Here is a 16,349-nt window from a genome sequence, read left to right as displayed (position 1 = left end):
AGATCCCCAGGCATCGGAGCTGGGCCTTTCTGGTTGTCTTTGGCTTCACTTTCCTCTCTGCCAGTAAGATGTGGAACGACGAGGACAACAACCCCTACGGGGCCTTTGACCAGTCCCATCTGTCGGACTCGCTTCATTCGGCTGCCCTCTCCCCCGGTAAGCTAGCTGCAGCTGCCGCCCTGCCTGCCTGTCTGCCTGGAATGCAATCAAGCTGACCTGCCTAGCTCTCGACGCCCACGATCCCACTCCTCCCTCCAGTCGAGACTCCGATCTCGACCCACCCGACTACCTCTCTCGTGCAGATGATCTCAGCGACCCGGAAGCCGAGGAGGACGCGGCTGATTATGCCGCCGCCAGCCAACAATACCCCCGGAAGAGCGTGTACGACAGTCGCGTCGAGCAGATCCTCTATGAGAACCCGGAGGCCCCCATCCTCATCACTGATGCAGGCAAGAATCATGAAGGGGGCGGGGGTTATATCGTTTACACAATCCGGACGGCGGTATGCATGGTGGTCCAGCTGGGAGGAACGGGGCTGAGCTGAAACTTGTGACAATAGGACCTCGAAGTTCGTCGTCGTTACTCCGAATTCGCATCACTACGGCAAACCCTCGTCAATCTCCATCCGACTCTAATCGTTCCGCCAATCCCGGAAAAGCATAGTATGGCCGACTACGCCGCCAAACCCACCAAGGCCAAGGAAGATACCGCAATCATCGAGCTCCGGAAACGCATGCTGGCCGTGTTTTTGAACCGGTGTCGTCGCATGAAAGAGATCCGCGAAGACGGGGTGTGGTGGAGGTTCCTCGACCCGAACGTGAGCTGGGTAAGTGTTGCCGCGGCAAGATTGCATGTCATCTACTAATCTGTGTATCATCAGGGTGAGGTGCTACTCGCTCATCCCGCCTCCTCGGTCCCTAAGAACAATCTCAAAGCGCCCCCTCTGGATCCCGCTCATCCGACGGCGGCCCACGGCTGGCTGCCAATTCCATCGACCTCTGCAAAGCTCAAGGCAACCGGTGGAGTCACCACGACTCCTGCATCTCCTACCTCACCTTCTGAATCGACCGATGGACCTCCACCGGCCATACCCGGCCCCGAAATTCTAGGCCGCTTCCCGCCTGAGTCACGGAAGCTGAGCGAACTGGAGCTGGATCCATACTTTATCAACTTTGAGGCCTCCACCCGGGAGCTGGAGCTGCTATTGCAGGGCAACATTGAGAAAGTCAACCGTCGAACATTATCGCACCTGTCCTCGCTGTCTGCTGATCTGATGGAGCTTGGCGCACGCTACAATGGATTTTCCCTATCAGAGCAGTCGCCGACAGTGGCCGCAGCAGTGGAGCGCATCGGTCAGGCTGCGGATACTTCTTACATTGAAACCGAAGAACTATCATCGGCTCTGAGCGCGAGCTTTTCCGAGCCCATGCGTGAGAGTGCGCAGTTTGCCAGTGTGGTGCGCGGAGTTCTGCGATACCGGGTGCTTAAGCGAGTCCAACAAGAGATGACTCGTGACGAGTTAGAGAAGAAGAAAACGCTTCTCGACTCCCTCGAACGAAGTGAGCTGGAGGCCAAACGCATTGAGCAATATCTCAACCGTAGCGCTCCCGCCGGAGGTCCTAAGCCTCAACGCTCACTGTCCACTTCGTCCACCGTGAGCAGCGAAGCCGGAAGCACAGCTGAAGCTTCAGGCGAATCGGAATTCCCGCCCACCCATGGCGAGTCAATCAGCTCCCCACCCATGTCGCCAGGAGCCGGGCACGGGCGGCCCGACTCGTCACCGTCCGCCTCCCCGGCACATCGCAAATCGTCCAGCGGGACGTTCGTCGCGAACAAGATCTTTGGACGTATCAGCCACGCGATCCATGGTTTCGCAGACGTGGACCCGGAACGAACCCGTCGGGACCAGATTGGGAAGACCAAGGAGAGTCTTATCCAGGTATGTGGGCCTTCCAAATCTGTTTCAGATGGCTTGGCGATGCTCACCTGTCTCTAGTTGGAACAAGCACTCGAGGTGTCCGAGAAAGACGTCAAAGATGCCAGTGCCGGGGTGCTCCAGGATCTCAAACGCTTCCAGAAGGACAAAGAAGTCGATCTGCGGCGATACATGGTATGCAGGGCACCCACTTCCCGCCGGGTCCCGATTGAGGCTAACCAAATTGATTATATAGGTCGCATATGCGCGGTGCCACTTGGACTGGGCGCGGAAGAATCTGGAGACTTGGACGGAAGCTCGAGATGAAACGCAGAAAATCGTGGCACGATAGATTTGTTGTGTATTTCTTCCCGTATAGCTCGCTAGCTAGCTGTAGCTGAATGCATTCCAATAATAATAATTATACTCCACATATACAGCATAATGGCTTTGTCTTAGCTGGACTGCGACGCTGTCTTGCCTGTCACCGCATTCCTGCCGGTGGAACCCGCAGGATCGACAGAAGCCGCAATCCACCATATCCGCCGTTCACCTCCCTCCTGTCGCCCTTGCATATCGACTCGAGGACGAGCAAAGTGATCGCTGCGCCACTTGTCAGACATCAAGCCATACTGAATGTCTGCATTGGCTGTCTGCGCATCCGAATACTTAGTCTGGCGGGCACTGCGCGGTATTTCCGCATTCGGCCAGATCAAGCTGCTGCCCATCGAAGCATCGATCGATCTTCGACGCATTCCAAACGCCTTACAGGCATGCTCCCCAGTGACAGGCCGAGTGGACCCCGTTGCATCCCTCCCGGCGTCCTCTCGTCCCGCCCCGCGCACCCACCGGCCCTAGACGGGTCCCGCCGTGCGTCCCCCGACTGCAAACGATGAGTGACCTGGCCCGCCATGATTGCCAGGAGTGCGCCCTTATCACGGCCGGTGATGCCGCCCGTGGGATGGGCTGACAATTTTCAGAGCCAGGGGTGGTCTTTGCGCTCTCTTTGGCTTCACGGGCTTCCTCGACGCTGGGTCAAAATGCTTCCGCTATTGGCGTTTGTATGTTTCTTTTCGGTTGTGTTTGGTTTGAGCATCAGGCAGATCCCGGATACGCAGCAGACTACATCGGTGTTTCCTCCGACTCGTCAGACGCAGCAGCACACACATGATCCCACTATCATCCGTGTTGGTGATGAGTATTATCTCTACAATGTCGGAGAGCATATCTTCATCCACACTGCGCCCAGCATGGCTGGACCGTGGCAGAAGATCGGCAGTGTTATGGATGGCAACAGTATGATTGATAAAGGCGATCGTGCCGTGCCGTGGGCTCCGTCCGTTATCGCCGTCGACGAGACGTACTATTGCTTCTACAGTGTCAGCAGGGCTGGCTGCCGGGACAGTGCGATCGGGGTGGCGATATCCTCCTCACCGGGTCCTGGAAATTGGCAGGATTATGGAGTTGTCGTGCAATCCGGCACAGGGGAGGACTCCGGCCTCTATCCATACAACCAGTCCAATACGATTGATCCCAGTGTCATAATTGCCGACGATGGGCAGGGATATCTCTCTTTCGGGAGCTACTGGACCGGCATTTACCAGGTTCCTTTGACGCCTGATTTGTTGGGTCCTGCCAGCACGGCCGAGTCAGAGGTGCGCCATCTGGCCTATGAGCCTGTAGCGCTCAGCAAGCCCAACCCGAACGCCAATATGATATGCGGCGATCCGACAGGCCCGCATGCTATCGAGGGCGCTTTTATGTCGTACCACAGTGGTTACTACTATCTATGGTTCAGCCACGGCCGATGTTGCGATTTGCGAGAGGACAAGCTCCCACCCGCAGGGCAGGAGTATGTACAACACTCTGTCACAACCCATATACTAACATCTATCCCAGATACAGCATCCGTGTCGGCCGATCCACCAGCCCGCGAGGTCCCTTTATTGACAAAACGGGCACAGATCTCGTTGACGGGGGCGGAACCATCGTCTACGGCTCCAATGGAGATGTTTATGCCCCCGGCGGCCAAGGCGTGCTCCGTGATGGCGACACTGACGTCTTATATTACCACTATTGTGCGTGCCCTCGTGATCCCTCCGCAACGACATATGCTAATGTCTTCTGTAGTGAATACCACTGTTGGCATCGCGTTCTCGGTAAGTACATTTCCCTAGTCGGCTTATGGACAGAGACACATTATGCTTGTTCCTGCCGATCCTCCTTCAATATCCCCCCACTTGGGCAAGGCACGTCATTAGACCTCCGTATCTGACACATCTTGTTTCACAGGATGCTATGCTTGGATTTAATCCTCTGATCTACGTCGAAGGGTGGCCTGTCGCCATGCCGTGATCAGTGCACACGCGTCATTACTTCGAATTCGGCTCGATGTTTAACTTCGTCCACGACAGTCAATTCATGCGAAAAGAAACAGCTAATCTCGACCTAATCCAACCTATCCCTGCCGCGCCGATATTCCTTCCTACGCGAGCTCATCCCAAAAGTCATCAACGATTGTTATCATTTGCACCGATAGACCTTTTTACTTGTCGTCATATTCGAACTCTCATGGGTTTCCACTCGGTGGAGTTTTCAGTTCTTTGCTTCTCTATTTCTTTCTGCATTACCGGCGTCCGCACATTCGGGTATAGAATTGCCGTCTTCGATTTTCCTGTTTTACGCTGCGGTATATTTTGACATTTTGTGCTTCATGGGAGTACATACTACACACCGCGGCTGACCAGTATAGACGAATAGACATGGGCTTTTGCCACACAACACTACCACTCCACGTCAGATAAGCTCTGTGTTATGCTCTGTAACTGATCGATATAAACTAAGTGCATGCATGCTAAAGTCATAACTTTATGATGATATGCAGATGCAGTCCTAAGTGTAGGTCCGCCGTAACGATGCGCACTCCCTCCCGTCCCCTGGATATCATAATGCAACCGAGAGCCGCCTAGTCAACTCCGAAAATGAATTTCATTAAAAAAAGCCGCGCCACCCATGCAAAGCCGTGTTCATCAAACCGTATACGTCGTCCGACGTTGGATAATTCGTCTTGCCGCATCCTAAAGAGTCGATCAAAGAAGAGCCATGTCAAAACCAGTCATCCGAATCATCAATGAGCTCGTCATCCAGAACCACCCCCGAAAACAATTCCTCTTCCTCTTGCCGGCCTACAGGGGCTGGAAGGCCATATCGCAAAGCCAGGATCTCGGGGTACATACCCCCAAGCGAACTCTTGGAGCGATGAACAGCCGGCCATGAAGGAGACGACGACCTGGGAGACTGTGGGACGGAGAGGGCACGAGGTTCGCAGTTTGGCTCCTCGTCAGCTAGGATGAAGAACTGGTCCTGTCCATACCCTCCATAGCCATATCCATACCCCATGAATCGGGTGTGCCGAGCAGCGGGGGATTTTTTTGAGTGTGCACGGATACTAATGTCGTTGTGTCGACGGTCCCGAAGACGAAGCGGGTGTTCGTTGCTGAAGGACATGCTGTCGGAGGTGACTGCGACCGAGTCAGAGTCCTCAGACCGTGGAACAGAAGGCCGAGTAGCGGGCATAGCTTTGGCCCGGCGTCGCTGAAGAGGAGCATCAGGCACAAGCGCCTCCGTCAAGTGCGACGGAGCTAGCATGAACGACTCCGGCCCTTCCTCAGTGGTATCTGCAAAGAGTCTCGCATACTCTGAGTTCCTCATATAGTCAGGGGCAAGCCCAGGGCCCAGATCAAGAACGCTGATCTCACTCTCGCTGAGAACACAGGCGCGGTTGCGGATGGAGGTGCAGAGGCTTGACGTTGTAGAGGATGCGTCGATGGGTTGCTGGACGGGGGATCGTTCCACTGAGGGCAGGTTTGGACGGTTGTTTCTGTCATGAGATCCAGGAATCGAAGGGACGATGACCTGGATTTGAGGCATCTTTGGTGTGGAGGCTCGGTTGATCGAGATGAAGGAATCTTCGCTGTAGAGGATGGTGGAGGTTGGGCGAATGGTATAGCTCGAAACCATGACCATTGAGCAAACAAGGAAGAGGCTGATAAGGAAGAGAACAAAGAGAAAAGAAGACAAGGAAGAGGGAGAGGGAGGAAGGAAAGAGAGAAGGGAAATGGGAAGGAAAGGGAAGAGTTGAGAGGAAAGAGCCTACATACACAAAGAGGAAGGACAGGATGAAAGCTGGAGGCATGCATTCCACACTAGACATCTAGAAATTAACTGGAACAGGGACAGTAATCTAGAAGCCATCAAACCAAGGCGAATTCCTCCCATATGCGATGCAACCGCATCAACTCGTAGATGTAAAGAACACAAATGACCGGCCATGCCGCCAGGACCATCTAGGTAGTTATCATAACATACACATGAACGCAGAAGAAAGGAAAGAAGACTGTAGAGTAGGCAGAACAGCATGGCAGATTGCCATCGTACAGCATCACCAGAGATGATTGTCGGAAGTGTGAGGGGACCCATGAAAAAGATCAACCCCTTCATGTCTTTTTTTGTATGTACCCGAACGCCGAATGCGCCAATCGCACTTTTGTTTCTCCACCATTAGTCGGAGACCATCTTGTCATCATCACCCACACGCAGCTCGACAACGGGCAGATCATCATCAGAATTGTCCTCCATCAAGGGCGGAATATCTTCGAAAGAGGGATCGGTCTCGGAACCTGGACCGGACTTGAAACCCTGTGGGCGCCCAGCTGGAGGGGAGTCTTTCAGATCGAGCAGACGGGCATCAAGATCATCCAAGTCGCCGTCGCCCACGGCCACAGTGCTATCATTGTCGTCAAAAAGATCGTCATCATCGCGGATGCCGTTAGAGAAAGATCCCGGAGGATGGGCTGTCATCTGTTCGAGGTCGTGAGCTTCGGGCACTCGCTTGAAGGACCAGGAGGGGTCCTCGTTGATGTTCAGCGGGTAGCATCTCTCCTCGTCGAGCTCGAAATCATTGCCAGTGAATTGCATACCTTCCAGTCGGCCGGTTTGTCCACTTTCGGACTCGCTGTCTGCGAGGTCGTCATCGTCGTGTGCTCCGTACCGGGGAGGCGAATCATCCTCACCCTCCTTCGTCGCCAGAGGACCGGTTCGCAAACCACCATCTCCCGCTTGGTGAGCTGCTCCGGCTCCGATCAAGGCGCTCGACGACCCATTGCGGGAGGAGCCGCCGAGGCACTGACCTTCCCCCGAAGGTGACTGGCCACGCGAGTCAGTGTCGTGCTCGCCTTCCTCGGAACCACGCTTATAGTTGTCAACGATCTTTTGGAGTTTAGGGCCACCAAGAGGACGGTTGGACCGACGCCGGTAGAATAGTAGATACGCCCGAGAACCAACAGCTTGCTGTGGGTTTGTCATAACGGTGGCGTGGGAGTCTAATCGAAGTCAGTAGACAGCAAGAAAAAGAGTATGCATATGCCTACCATTGAAACTGCACCACTTGTCCTCGACAAAGTTCTTTGCATACGCAGTGTAGTGCCCGCCGGCCATAGTGCCAGAGTGATTGTCCACGCCGATCAAGTCATAGACCAAGCCGTTGCCGTCGTCAGGGCCTTGCACGCGGCCGGTCATATCCAGGTTTTCCAAGGGAAATTTGACAAGGGTGTCAAGCTTCATGCGCATGCCACGGACCGGGGCGCCGAAGCGCTTGAGATGAATTACCATGATATCGGGGGCCTTCCATAACTCGAACTTCTTGCGAGCTTGGCGGTGCTCCTTGCAACGGGGGCAATACCAAGCATCGCTTTGGGACAGAATCTCTTCCTTGCTGAATTCATCCAAGCACTCGTCAAGAGTGATGCCCCGGGCCTTGCGCTCTTCCCGCTGCGCACGACGCTGGATAAGCTCGCGGTCATAGAAGACTTCAATATTCTGCCATGTACCTGCGCCTCGGAGCTCGCTATCATCCCGTTGATTGCCACAAAATAGCGCATCATAGGCGTCGTCATTCCAGTCAAGCAAGATGGCATCACCCGGGCGGATGAGAGGCCATTCACGATGTTCCGAGTCATCATCGGCACCGTTGGTGTTGGATTCAACATCAATATCAGAGCCGTCGGTCTCGCTGCTTGCATCGCTCTTGTCTTCTTCCGGGCTTTCAGACACCCCATCCAAATCTTTCTTCGGGGCGGACGCAGGCTTGATCAGACTGGAGATCAGGGGATAGTCCTTAGACTGATCAATCGACCGGCCCTTGGGAAGAATTTCCCTAGTCTTCATGACCTTGGCGTCGAAGAGGCTGAGCAGCGCTGGGGCGATTGTGCCAGCCAACGGGTGAGCCGGAGATGGCTCATCCGCATCTCTGTCCTGAGTGGGTGTGGGCGAGGACTGTGGAGCATCATGCATCGAAATGTCAACAATGCTGTCCTCGTCTTCGACGGAGGAAGTTTTGATTGTGGAGTCGGCGGACTCCGCATCATCTTCATCCATCAGAACAGTGTCCGAGTCCTCGGAGCTTTGGGCCGACCGGACGAGCCCATTCTGGCTCTCGCTGAGAATATCGCGGGTCGTCATGCTTGCAGCAACGTTCAGAAGCTTGTGGAAGATGGCACCGAAATCCTGAGCTTCTTCGCGATTGACAACGATGAAAGACGGGTTTCCAAAGACGTCGTACTCGGTCTCGTTTTTGTTTTTGATCCTCCGTCGGTTGAAGACGGGGACGAGAGTGCTATCAGCTTCGGGCGAGTTGAACTTCGTGGATCCGCGCAAGATCCCCTCTTTCGTCGCCGAGGTGGGAGTTGCTTCGACCTCGTAAAAGACAATGACATCGTGAGCCGAGAGGCGCATCTCTTGAATGGGTTGGTGGTCACTGTCAAAATGCTTGAAGAACGTGCTGTGGTAAACCTCGGACACGACGATTCGATCGGCATCACTGTCCATCTTCTTGGCAACCGCCTCTTTCCACATTCTCAAGCTGGCCGTTCGATCAACCTCCGCGGTAACCCTCAGCGGCTTGCGCCCAAAGCCAACGTAGATGATCTCCCGCGCGAAAGGCTCCTCCATCGGGATAGGCAAGGTAAGGCTGCTGAATGGATCAAAGATGATGCTGACCTTGTCGCACTCCGGGCAAACAAGAGTCGATTTGTACATTCCAGCAAAAAGATCAGTGATGACAGAGTCATTGCGGGCCTTGTAGATATCCCAGGACTTGGTTGCGAACTTCTCCAGTGCTTCGCGGTCGTGAACCATCTCGTCCGTCGAATCAGGCTTTTCAATATACGGCTTCTTTTTGATTCGGTTCAAATCCTCAGAAAGACCGTCCAGAAGGAACATAAGAAACTCCTGACTATCGTGCTGCTCGAAGCCAGACATTGCCGGGTTGTATTTTCCAATTGTGCGACGAAAATACCCGGGGCTGACATTGGATGGCACAGGTTCACGGTAGACATCACGCAGCAGACCAGCATACGATTTGGCGATTGCACCGTTGTAGGCAAGCGGGTTGTCCGGGTTCAGGTCCTTTTTGTGAGATTCGCCTGAAGGTTGACATTAGTGTGGTGAAACTCAGCCATGCCACAACCTGCATAGCAATGGAGGATACGTACTGAGAAAATAGTAGGTCAATTCCTCAACGGCTCGGACACATTGAGTCGCCGCATTTTGATAGCATGTGTTGCCCAGGTTCTCGAAGCCGGTCAAACCCATATCTCGACCACGTCGACCTCTGTTCTCGGGAGCCGGTGTGGATCGGCCGCTAGGAGTCGGGCTTTTGTTGGCAAACTGGGTGGATATCTCCTTCTTGGAATGGACCGCGGGAATGCCCAAGCGCTTGAGCGTCTGCGCCGAGGCCTCCGACACCCATTCTCCGCCTTTCGGTCCGCCAACCTGCTCTTCGAGGACAACAGTGTCGGTGCCCGCAAGACCAGCGACGTCCAAACTCATTCGACCATTGTAGTTGGGGTTGGCAGTCTGATCTTTGACGCCTTCAAGTAGCACCCGCTGACTGCCTTCAGACAAAGCCAGAAAAGCGTTCAGATCGACGATGAGAGTCTTGTGGCCAGGAATCAGGCCTGCTGCCGGTGCTGGCGACGCAGCGCGGGAAACTGCAGGGGTGGCTGATGCGGATGGGTTGGTGCTTTGCAGGCCACCAAGAATCTTCCACACTCGAACCTTGGTGTTCATGTCAATTCCAGCCAGCTGCTTCGCCACCGTCAACCACTTCTGGAAGGACATCTGGCGGCTGGCCAAAGTCCGGGGGCAGGCCTGTTCTTCTCCTTCAAAATCTGGGGTGACATGCCGGCGGACGGATTCAACAGCTTGAAAAAGGTGAAAATAGGCGGGTGCAGTTCATAAATGATATTCTCCATGTCGCCAGCTGGGTTGGTGTTGTGTGCGTAGCGAACGATGACGGGCGACTGGTCCGCGAGCCCATACCACTTCATGATCAAGTCCCAACCTGCCTGCGGCACAAGCTCAAAATCCTCGCTGATCTGGAGACCAGGCCGTAACGGTACATAAGGCTCGTTCGCCTCGTCTCTGAAACCACTGGTCTCCGGGTCGGTATCCAGAACGATGTCCGAGTTGTCCACCGGTCCCAGCTCGCTTTCGAGAGATTCCTTGTCTGCTCTGTCGGCTTGTGTCGAGCTCCGCGCGAATACCTTCTTCATCCATGTCATGGAGATCACATAGCCTTTCTGCCCATCTTCCAGAGGCTGCATCACCAGGCTAGTCACTTGGGCCAGCTGGTCATCGATCGAAGGAACATCGTGCGATTGGGTCGCGGACTTGGAGTGCTCTTGGCTGGAGTTGGGCGCGCTGCTGGACGGAGTGGGATAGATGTTGTCGTCTTCCGGACCGGTCAGGTTGCCTGAATCGTGCGCGTCACCACCCCCGATAGATGTGCTGACGCCGCCCTCGGGGTCCGAATCCGCAATCTCGGAGGCAGGTCGTTTGACACCCGGCGAGGGCGACCGACGGTCGCCATTTGTCGGAGGAGTGCCGTCACGGTGGTCGGACGGCATCACGGAGTAATCGCTCGATAGGGAGAGGCCAGCGTATGCGGTCGCGGGGGTCGGCGAGCGGCCACCGGACTGGGGGCGAGTACCAGGGACGGGGAACTGGAGATGAGCCGGCACGTAACGGGGCGGCGAGAGCGATGAGCTCTTGCTCCGGGAGTTGGAAGTAGATGAAGAGCGACGGTCTGGGGGCAAGGCGGAGGAGGGAGGCTCAGAGTGGCCGTGACGTCGGGCCTCTCCTGGGCTGCTGCGAGGCTCTGGGGAAACTTTTCGGCGCTTTGTGGAAGACGTCGTGACAGTGAGCTGCGCACGTTTCGTGGCAGCTCGCGGCAACGGAAGGGGAAAAGAAAGGAGGATAAGGGACTGAGCAAGCCACCCTCTTCACCTTCTTTGATTTTTGTCGGATTTGCAATCTTCGAGGCGGAGGAGAAAGCAAAAGACGTGCGAGGGAGAAAGCGAGAGCAAATTCGACTGGCAGAAAATGTTAGTCAGTCTCCGCCTCCAGCGTTGCAGAGAGAGGGGGAGGTAGCAACTTACAGGTGTGAGGATGTGGGAAGCAGGAGAAAAGAGCAGGTGAGTGAGGATGGGAAATAGAAGAGACCAGCAGAATACGAGGTATATAAGTCCAACACTGGCAGTGAATGTGAAGCTATTGGAGCTCAATTGAGCGGAAGCCCTAAATGACGTCTATTGTGCAGGAACCCATTATTCACCATTCACCACAGCCATTAATCGCCATTCAGGTGGAATTTTCATTCACTGCCGGAGTTTGCTCTTGCGGCTGTATTGTCAGAGTTGGCAATTCACTACTACAAGCAGAAGACCAAAAGAAAGAATTAAATCCAGGCGTGTGGCTAGTCCACCGCAGGCGAGAGATCAAGACAGACAGATTCAGAGTCCATGCTCTGATCAACCAGCGTATCAACCATCCAGCTCCTTCCGTTTCGTTTCCCAGTCTTCTGTCCATCTCCGTCTCCTTCAGTCAGTGAAGATACTTGACCCAAATGAGGTTGTCAGGCCGCTTCAAGATCAGTTCCACATCGGCGCGTGTCTCGGTGTTGGCGAAGGGGATGGTGCGATTCTGCTCCACGACGGCTTCGATGGTGCCATGGTACATGTACCGATCAAGACACTTTGCGCAGAGCGTCAGCCCACATCCGACTCCGATCGAGGATGGCGTGGGGTCGTCCTGATGAGCGCCGCAGCAGTGGGTGGCCGGCTCGAGGCACAGCGAGCACCACGGCTGCTCGGGCCCGGGGACCGATGGTCCGGCAACCATGGTGTCCGCGGTGACGAGGTGCCTCTCTGCCCGGAGGAGGGCATCAAGCGCTGCGTGCTTGTCGACCGAGCTGTTGACAATCTCCAGAGGAAGTTTTCTGCCCTTGTGCTTAAGGCACTGAAGGATCCGGATTCGGGCAAAGACGCACTCAACACACATGCGGCTGGGTTCATTTCCATCCAGCTGGTGGCCATCTCCCAGTTCAATCCACTGGCCACCGCCAAAGTCCGCGATTTCAACGCATCGCTTGCCAAGTCCCTTGAGCCCGTACGCATAGTTGTTGCACCAGTGGCAAGGGCGAGTCCCATCATCGGGAGCCTCGTACAAGAATTCCATGGGGTGGGCAAAGTATGTTGTTACCCGATACTGGCGCGTAACTTCCCTGTCGGTGAAGGCGTTCGAGAGATGCTCAATGGATACCATAGAGAAGGGAGTGTTGTTGCCCTCGTCAATTCCTATGTTTGGCGGAGGATCAAGAAGATCCAAATCATAATCGGTTGCCTCAGCAGAGAGGAAGCCGGAAGCATTCGATGCCTCGCCAACATTTACCGTGGTTTCAGGATTCAAGATGTCTGGGTCGTATTCGGTGGGCTCAGGCCCAAAGGGCATGGAGATGTTGTCCCTCTGGATTGTGCCCCCCGCCAACGTGGTCGTAGGATCGTCTTCAGTATTCTCCACGCCATGGATTTCTGATGAGACACTGCTCTGGTCTCCATCGTCAACGGGGTAACTGGCATCATACTTCGCTAGCTGGGCATCTTTGCAGTAGTCGTTGTCAACGTCGGCCATGAGACGGACAGGAGGCCTGACAGCTGGTCCAGCAATGCACTTGAATCCTCGCTCGTTACAATAAGTGCACGGCAGACTATGATCATAGTCGGCAAAGATGTACGAGCATTTGGGGCCACCATGGTGACTCTTGCACTTCTCGCAATCTCGCTTCCAGCGAGGCGCGGTTGTCAATTCGCACTCCAAACCGTCGACCTTGCAGCTGTTGCAAGGGTATAACAGCGGCTTCTTGATCAGGGAGCAATCCACGTCCAGATCTTGGCATGGAACACATGGTTTTCCAGCGGGGGCCTCAGCTCCAAAGTTCCCCAAGTCGTTCGCAGCTGGCATGAGGACTTCCGCCGTCACGTCATCATCGTCGTCGAGCTCATCACCCACGCTCGTGGTAGTTCTCTTATGAACTCTGAGAGCATAGCGTGAGGCAGTAAGGTGGGTGTCTTCAAGGACGTTGACGGTCTGGTATTCTTCCCATGTGTTAGGCTGCACGTCGTGCTGAGAGCTTACAATCGATGACAGTAGCGCCTTGCCAGAGTTAGAGCCCAATCGAAGTGTGACCATGGAGGTGGGTGGCAGGCTTCTCGCTCGTTTAACAGGTCGGCTGCGACTTCTCGCTGGCTTGCGCTTTGGGAGAAGCAGGCGACCCCGAGGAGTAGAATCCTCGTCCTTGTCGTCATCATCGATCCACGAAGAGAGAACATGCTTATCTCGCTTTCTCAGGTTGTAGACGGGGCGGGATACATCCTCGAAGACGATTTTGCTCGCCGTTCGTGGGAAAAGCTGGCAGGCCTGCGCCAGTCTCTCCTGTGTGTACGCCATATCGAGCTGGTTCTGTGTCAGTTTCTTCAACACCGATAAACAGATGAAATGATGTAAACTTACATTTGCTTGGCTTTCTCGATGCTGTGGAGAGATGAATGAAGAAGGAGGGTGAGGGTTTGAAAAAAGATCGTGATGGGGTTTTGCGATGATAGAAGTCTCGGCGTGGGCTCGCCGGCCTCAGGCCATCGACTCATGTCGGAGCCTGATGTATAAGACCTGTACAAATACCGGAATCTTCTTGGATACTTCTCTATCCTGGTTTTTGGATGACCGGCGTGGAATCAACTTCGTGATGCCGGGCTTTTAGGGCTCACTTGCAGATGCCACCGAGGTGCGGATAGCAACGGGCTTTAAGGCTGACATGAGCTGAACAACTCGACATAGAATCTTAACTCATTTTCCCAATCTATGTCAGTAGACACTGCAAGAGTCTGTGTGAAAATGCTCATGCTCCTCACTTGTTTCATATAGTGCAGCAATCAGTAAACTCATCTTGCCCTATTGCATCCTTTGTTCAAGCTCTCAAAGGGCTGGTACGCACGAAATGATCATTTGTTCCTGCCTTGGCGATAGATAAATGTTCTTGAAATAAAGCATTCTGGGTTCTTCTTGCTATGGGTCATCATACAGGTTTATCATATTTGTTAAACGACCAAGTATGCCACATTCAGCAGGTTGGCACAGACAACATCAGAGGTACGAGGCTCCAGGTACTAAGTTTTTGACAGATAGCAAGGTCGATCATTCTCTTCAAGTCCGCACTTCCGGGAACCAAATTCCCCTCCAACATCAGCAAAGATGATCTCAGAGAGCCCCTGCTCGGTTTGATCAGGACAAGTTTTGACAACATGTAGCATAGTATATTGTAGCCATCAGTAACTGAATATATCACCCTTCTTAATGATATCTGTAAGCAAGGTTAATTGTCATTGGTTCTTTCAGGGCGGTGGTGCCCGGGGTTGGCATCGCAGGCTGGGTTGACCGCAGAGGTCGAGTAGCAAAAGTTGTGCTGGGTGTACGGCCTGTTGTGATCGGCAAGATCCGAAACGTCGATTCAGACCATGGGGGCACGCCAGTTCTAAGGGCAGAAGAGCTTGAGAGTTCTTGCGAACTGTGGGGTATACTTCTGACTGGGCTGGATGTCTCTCCAATGTTGAGCATCAAAGAGCGTGAAGCCGGCAGCAAGCTAGGGATGATGCTCGCGACTGGACGAGATGTTGCAGGCGAGGTCAAATAGATCAATGATGAAGGAGAGCGGCGTTCATGCTTGGCTAGGGCCGGGGCTGCTGTAATGCTAGGCGTGGAGGCAGAGGCTGTGGTGTTGAAAGTGGACAGCTCTGTGTTAAATGGAACTTCAGATGAAGACACTGCGGTTTTGGCATGTTTCCTGCTCGAAGCCTGGGTGATGGGGACGTAAACGAAGATCATGGTGAGAATGGCAGCGGCTGCGAGACAAAACACGATGACGCCAAGCATCCCCATGGATCTGGATATAAGCGGCCTGAGACCGCAGCAAGTCCATCTAGGGGATTTTTCCTCGGGCTTTTCGGTCCTGGAGCAGCCATGATATGCCAGTGCTGCTTCCCACAGCTCATCCGGGTGATCCCTTGCGATCTCAGCAAGAATCGGGGCGATTGGGGGATCGATGGTGGAAGAAACTTGCGATGGAAACTGAAAACTTGAAGGCTCTGAGGACGGAGGCTTGGGGGACGAAGACTTCGAAGATGAAAGCTCCGAGGATGAAAGCTCCGACCATGGAGGCTTCAAGGATGAAGACTTCGAAGATGAAGGCTGCGATGATGGAGGCTTCGATGATGGACTCGGCGAGTCTGCCGACTGCGAGACTGGAATATTCTCATCAGCCATCTTGAAAGATCGCAATATCGTCTCCCTGATACCGGCACCTTGATAGTGGACGAGATTCAGATACCAAATTCAACGAACAGATGTTTTGAGAAACAGATCAACATGTGCAGAAGAGACGAATATAGTGAGGCATTTACCATGATTTATTCTACCACAGTAGAGTTAGATCATCATCATCGACTAGCCCATTTGGAGGCCGGGCGGGTCTCATCTATGAATGCCCGTTTGGGTTTAGTTCTCCAGCACCACCGATGCTTAATTTGACCTCGGAGGCTTCGTCGTGGCCGACACGGGTTTGGCTGCGGACGGCAGTCCTTGGCAATATTATGATGTCCGATGATGAAAATGGGTTGGTTCAGGCTCGCACGCTCATCTGGACCGCGGATCTAGAAATATATTTGACCAACCTTGACCGGGCTTGGATGTCTACATTATGGTTTGGCTCTAGGTTTGATACAAAAAGTTTGAAGAAGACGGGAGCTACATTAAGCTGGTAAAAGATACATACAATTCCATTGATTCATGGACCCGGACTTAACGGGAAGTCGTCGAAAAGCTAGCTATAAACAACCAAAACCCCCGTTAAATAACAGAACAAATCAATCGGGCACCGGGAATGCAGTCATGAGCAAGGGAAAGAATCCATCAAATCAAAATGTGGCGCCAGGTCATGATCATCCATCTTTTGTGCCAAAATAAAAAACAATCATTTCAAAGAGCG

At 53.8% G+C, this 16,349-nt stretch overlaps 6 protein-coding genes across 6 annotated transcripts; 2 read left to right on the top strand and 4 right to left on the bottom strand.

Annotated features, from left to right (window-relative positions):
* Positions 1 to 68: 68 nt before the first annotated feature.
* On the top strand, positions 69 to 2,267 carry N7474_003538 (PX and BAR domain-containing protein; the record flags this gene model as incomplete). The annotated part of the gene is made up of 6 exons (XM_057194953.1): positions 69 to 156; positions 225 to 502; positions 560 to 826; positions 881 to 1,939; positions 1,997 to 2,110; positions 2,172 to 2,267. The coding sequence occupies 6 exons, from the start codon at positions 69 to 71 to the stop codon at positions 2,265 to 2,267; spliced, it is 1,902 nt and encodes a 633-aa protein (XP_057056308.1).
* A 103-nt stretch (positions 2,268 to 2,370) lies between these two features.
* Positions 2,371 to 2,643, bottom strand: N7474_003537 (uncharacterized protein; the record flags this gene model as incomplete). The annotated part of the gene is made up of 1 exon (XM_057194952.1): positions 2,371 to 2,643. The coding sequence occupies one exon, from the start codon at positions 2,641 to 2,643 to the stop codon at positions 2,371 to 2,373; it is 273 nt and encodes a 90-aa protein (XP_057056307.1).
* A 312-nt stretch (positions 2,644 to 2,955) lies between these two features.
* Positions 2,956 to 4,270, top strand: N7474_003536 (putative endo-arabinanase; the record flags this gene model as incomplete). The annotated part of the gene is made up of 4 exons (XM_057194951.1): positions 2,956 to 3,767; positions 3,815 to 3,993; positions 4,046 to 4,074; positions 4,208 to 4,270. 4 exons carry the CDS (start codon positions 2,956 to 2,958, stop codon positions 4,268 to 4,270), a joined length of 1,083 nt encoding a protein of 360 aa, XP_057056306.1.
* A 750-nt stretch (positions 4,271 to 5,020) lies between these two features.
* On the bottom strand, positions 5,021 to 5,935 carry N7474_003535 (uncharacterized protein; the record flags this gene model as incomplete). Its single annotated transcript, XM_057194950.1, has 1 exon — positions 5,021 to 5,935. The coding sequence occupies one exon, from the start codon at positions 5,933 to 5,935 to the stop codon at positions 5,021 to 5,023; it is 915 nt and encodes a 304-aa protein (XP_057056305.1).
* A 540-nt stretch (positions 5,936 to 6,475) lies between these two features.
* N7474_003534 (putative ubiquitin-specific protease UBP12) lies at positions 6,476 to 13,759 on the bottom strand (the record flags this gene model as incomplete). Its single annotated transcript, XM_057194949.1, has 5 exons — positions 6,476 to 7,296; positions 7,345 to 9,396; positions 9,466 to 10,100; positions 10,154 to 11,178; positions 11,876 to 13,759. The coding sequence occupies 5 exons, from the start codon at positions 13,757 to 13,759 to the stop codon at positions 6,476 to 6,478; spliced, it is 6,417 nt and encodes a 2,138-aa protein (XP_057056304.1).
* Positions 13,760 to 14,659: 900 nt separating this feature from the next.
* Positions 14,660 to 15,628, bottom strand: N7474_003533 (uncharacterized protein; the record flags this gene model as incomplete). Its single annotated transcript, XM_057194948.1, has 1 exon — positions 14,660 to 15,628. The coding sequence occupies one exon, from the start codon at positions 15,626 to 15,628 to the stop codon at positions 14,660 to 14,662; it is 969 nt and encodes a 322-aa protein (XP_057056303.1).
* Positions 15,629 to 16,349: the final 721 nt, after the last annotated feature.

The sequence above is a fragment of the Penicillium riverlandense genome, assembly GCF_028828495.1.
Source record: "Penicillium riverlandense strain IBT 135883 chromosome Unknown utg000002l_segment0_segment0, whole genome shotgun sequence".
In the NCBI taxonomy this organism is placed as follows: Eukaryota; Fungi; Ascomycota; class Eurotiomycetes; order Eurotiales; family Aspergillaceae; genus Penicillium; species Penicillium riverlandense.
This window is presented reverse-complemented; position numbering and strand designations above follow the sequence as displayed.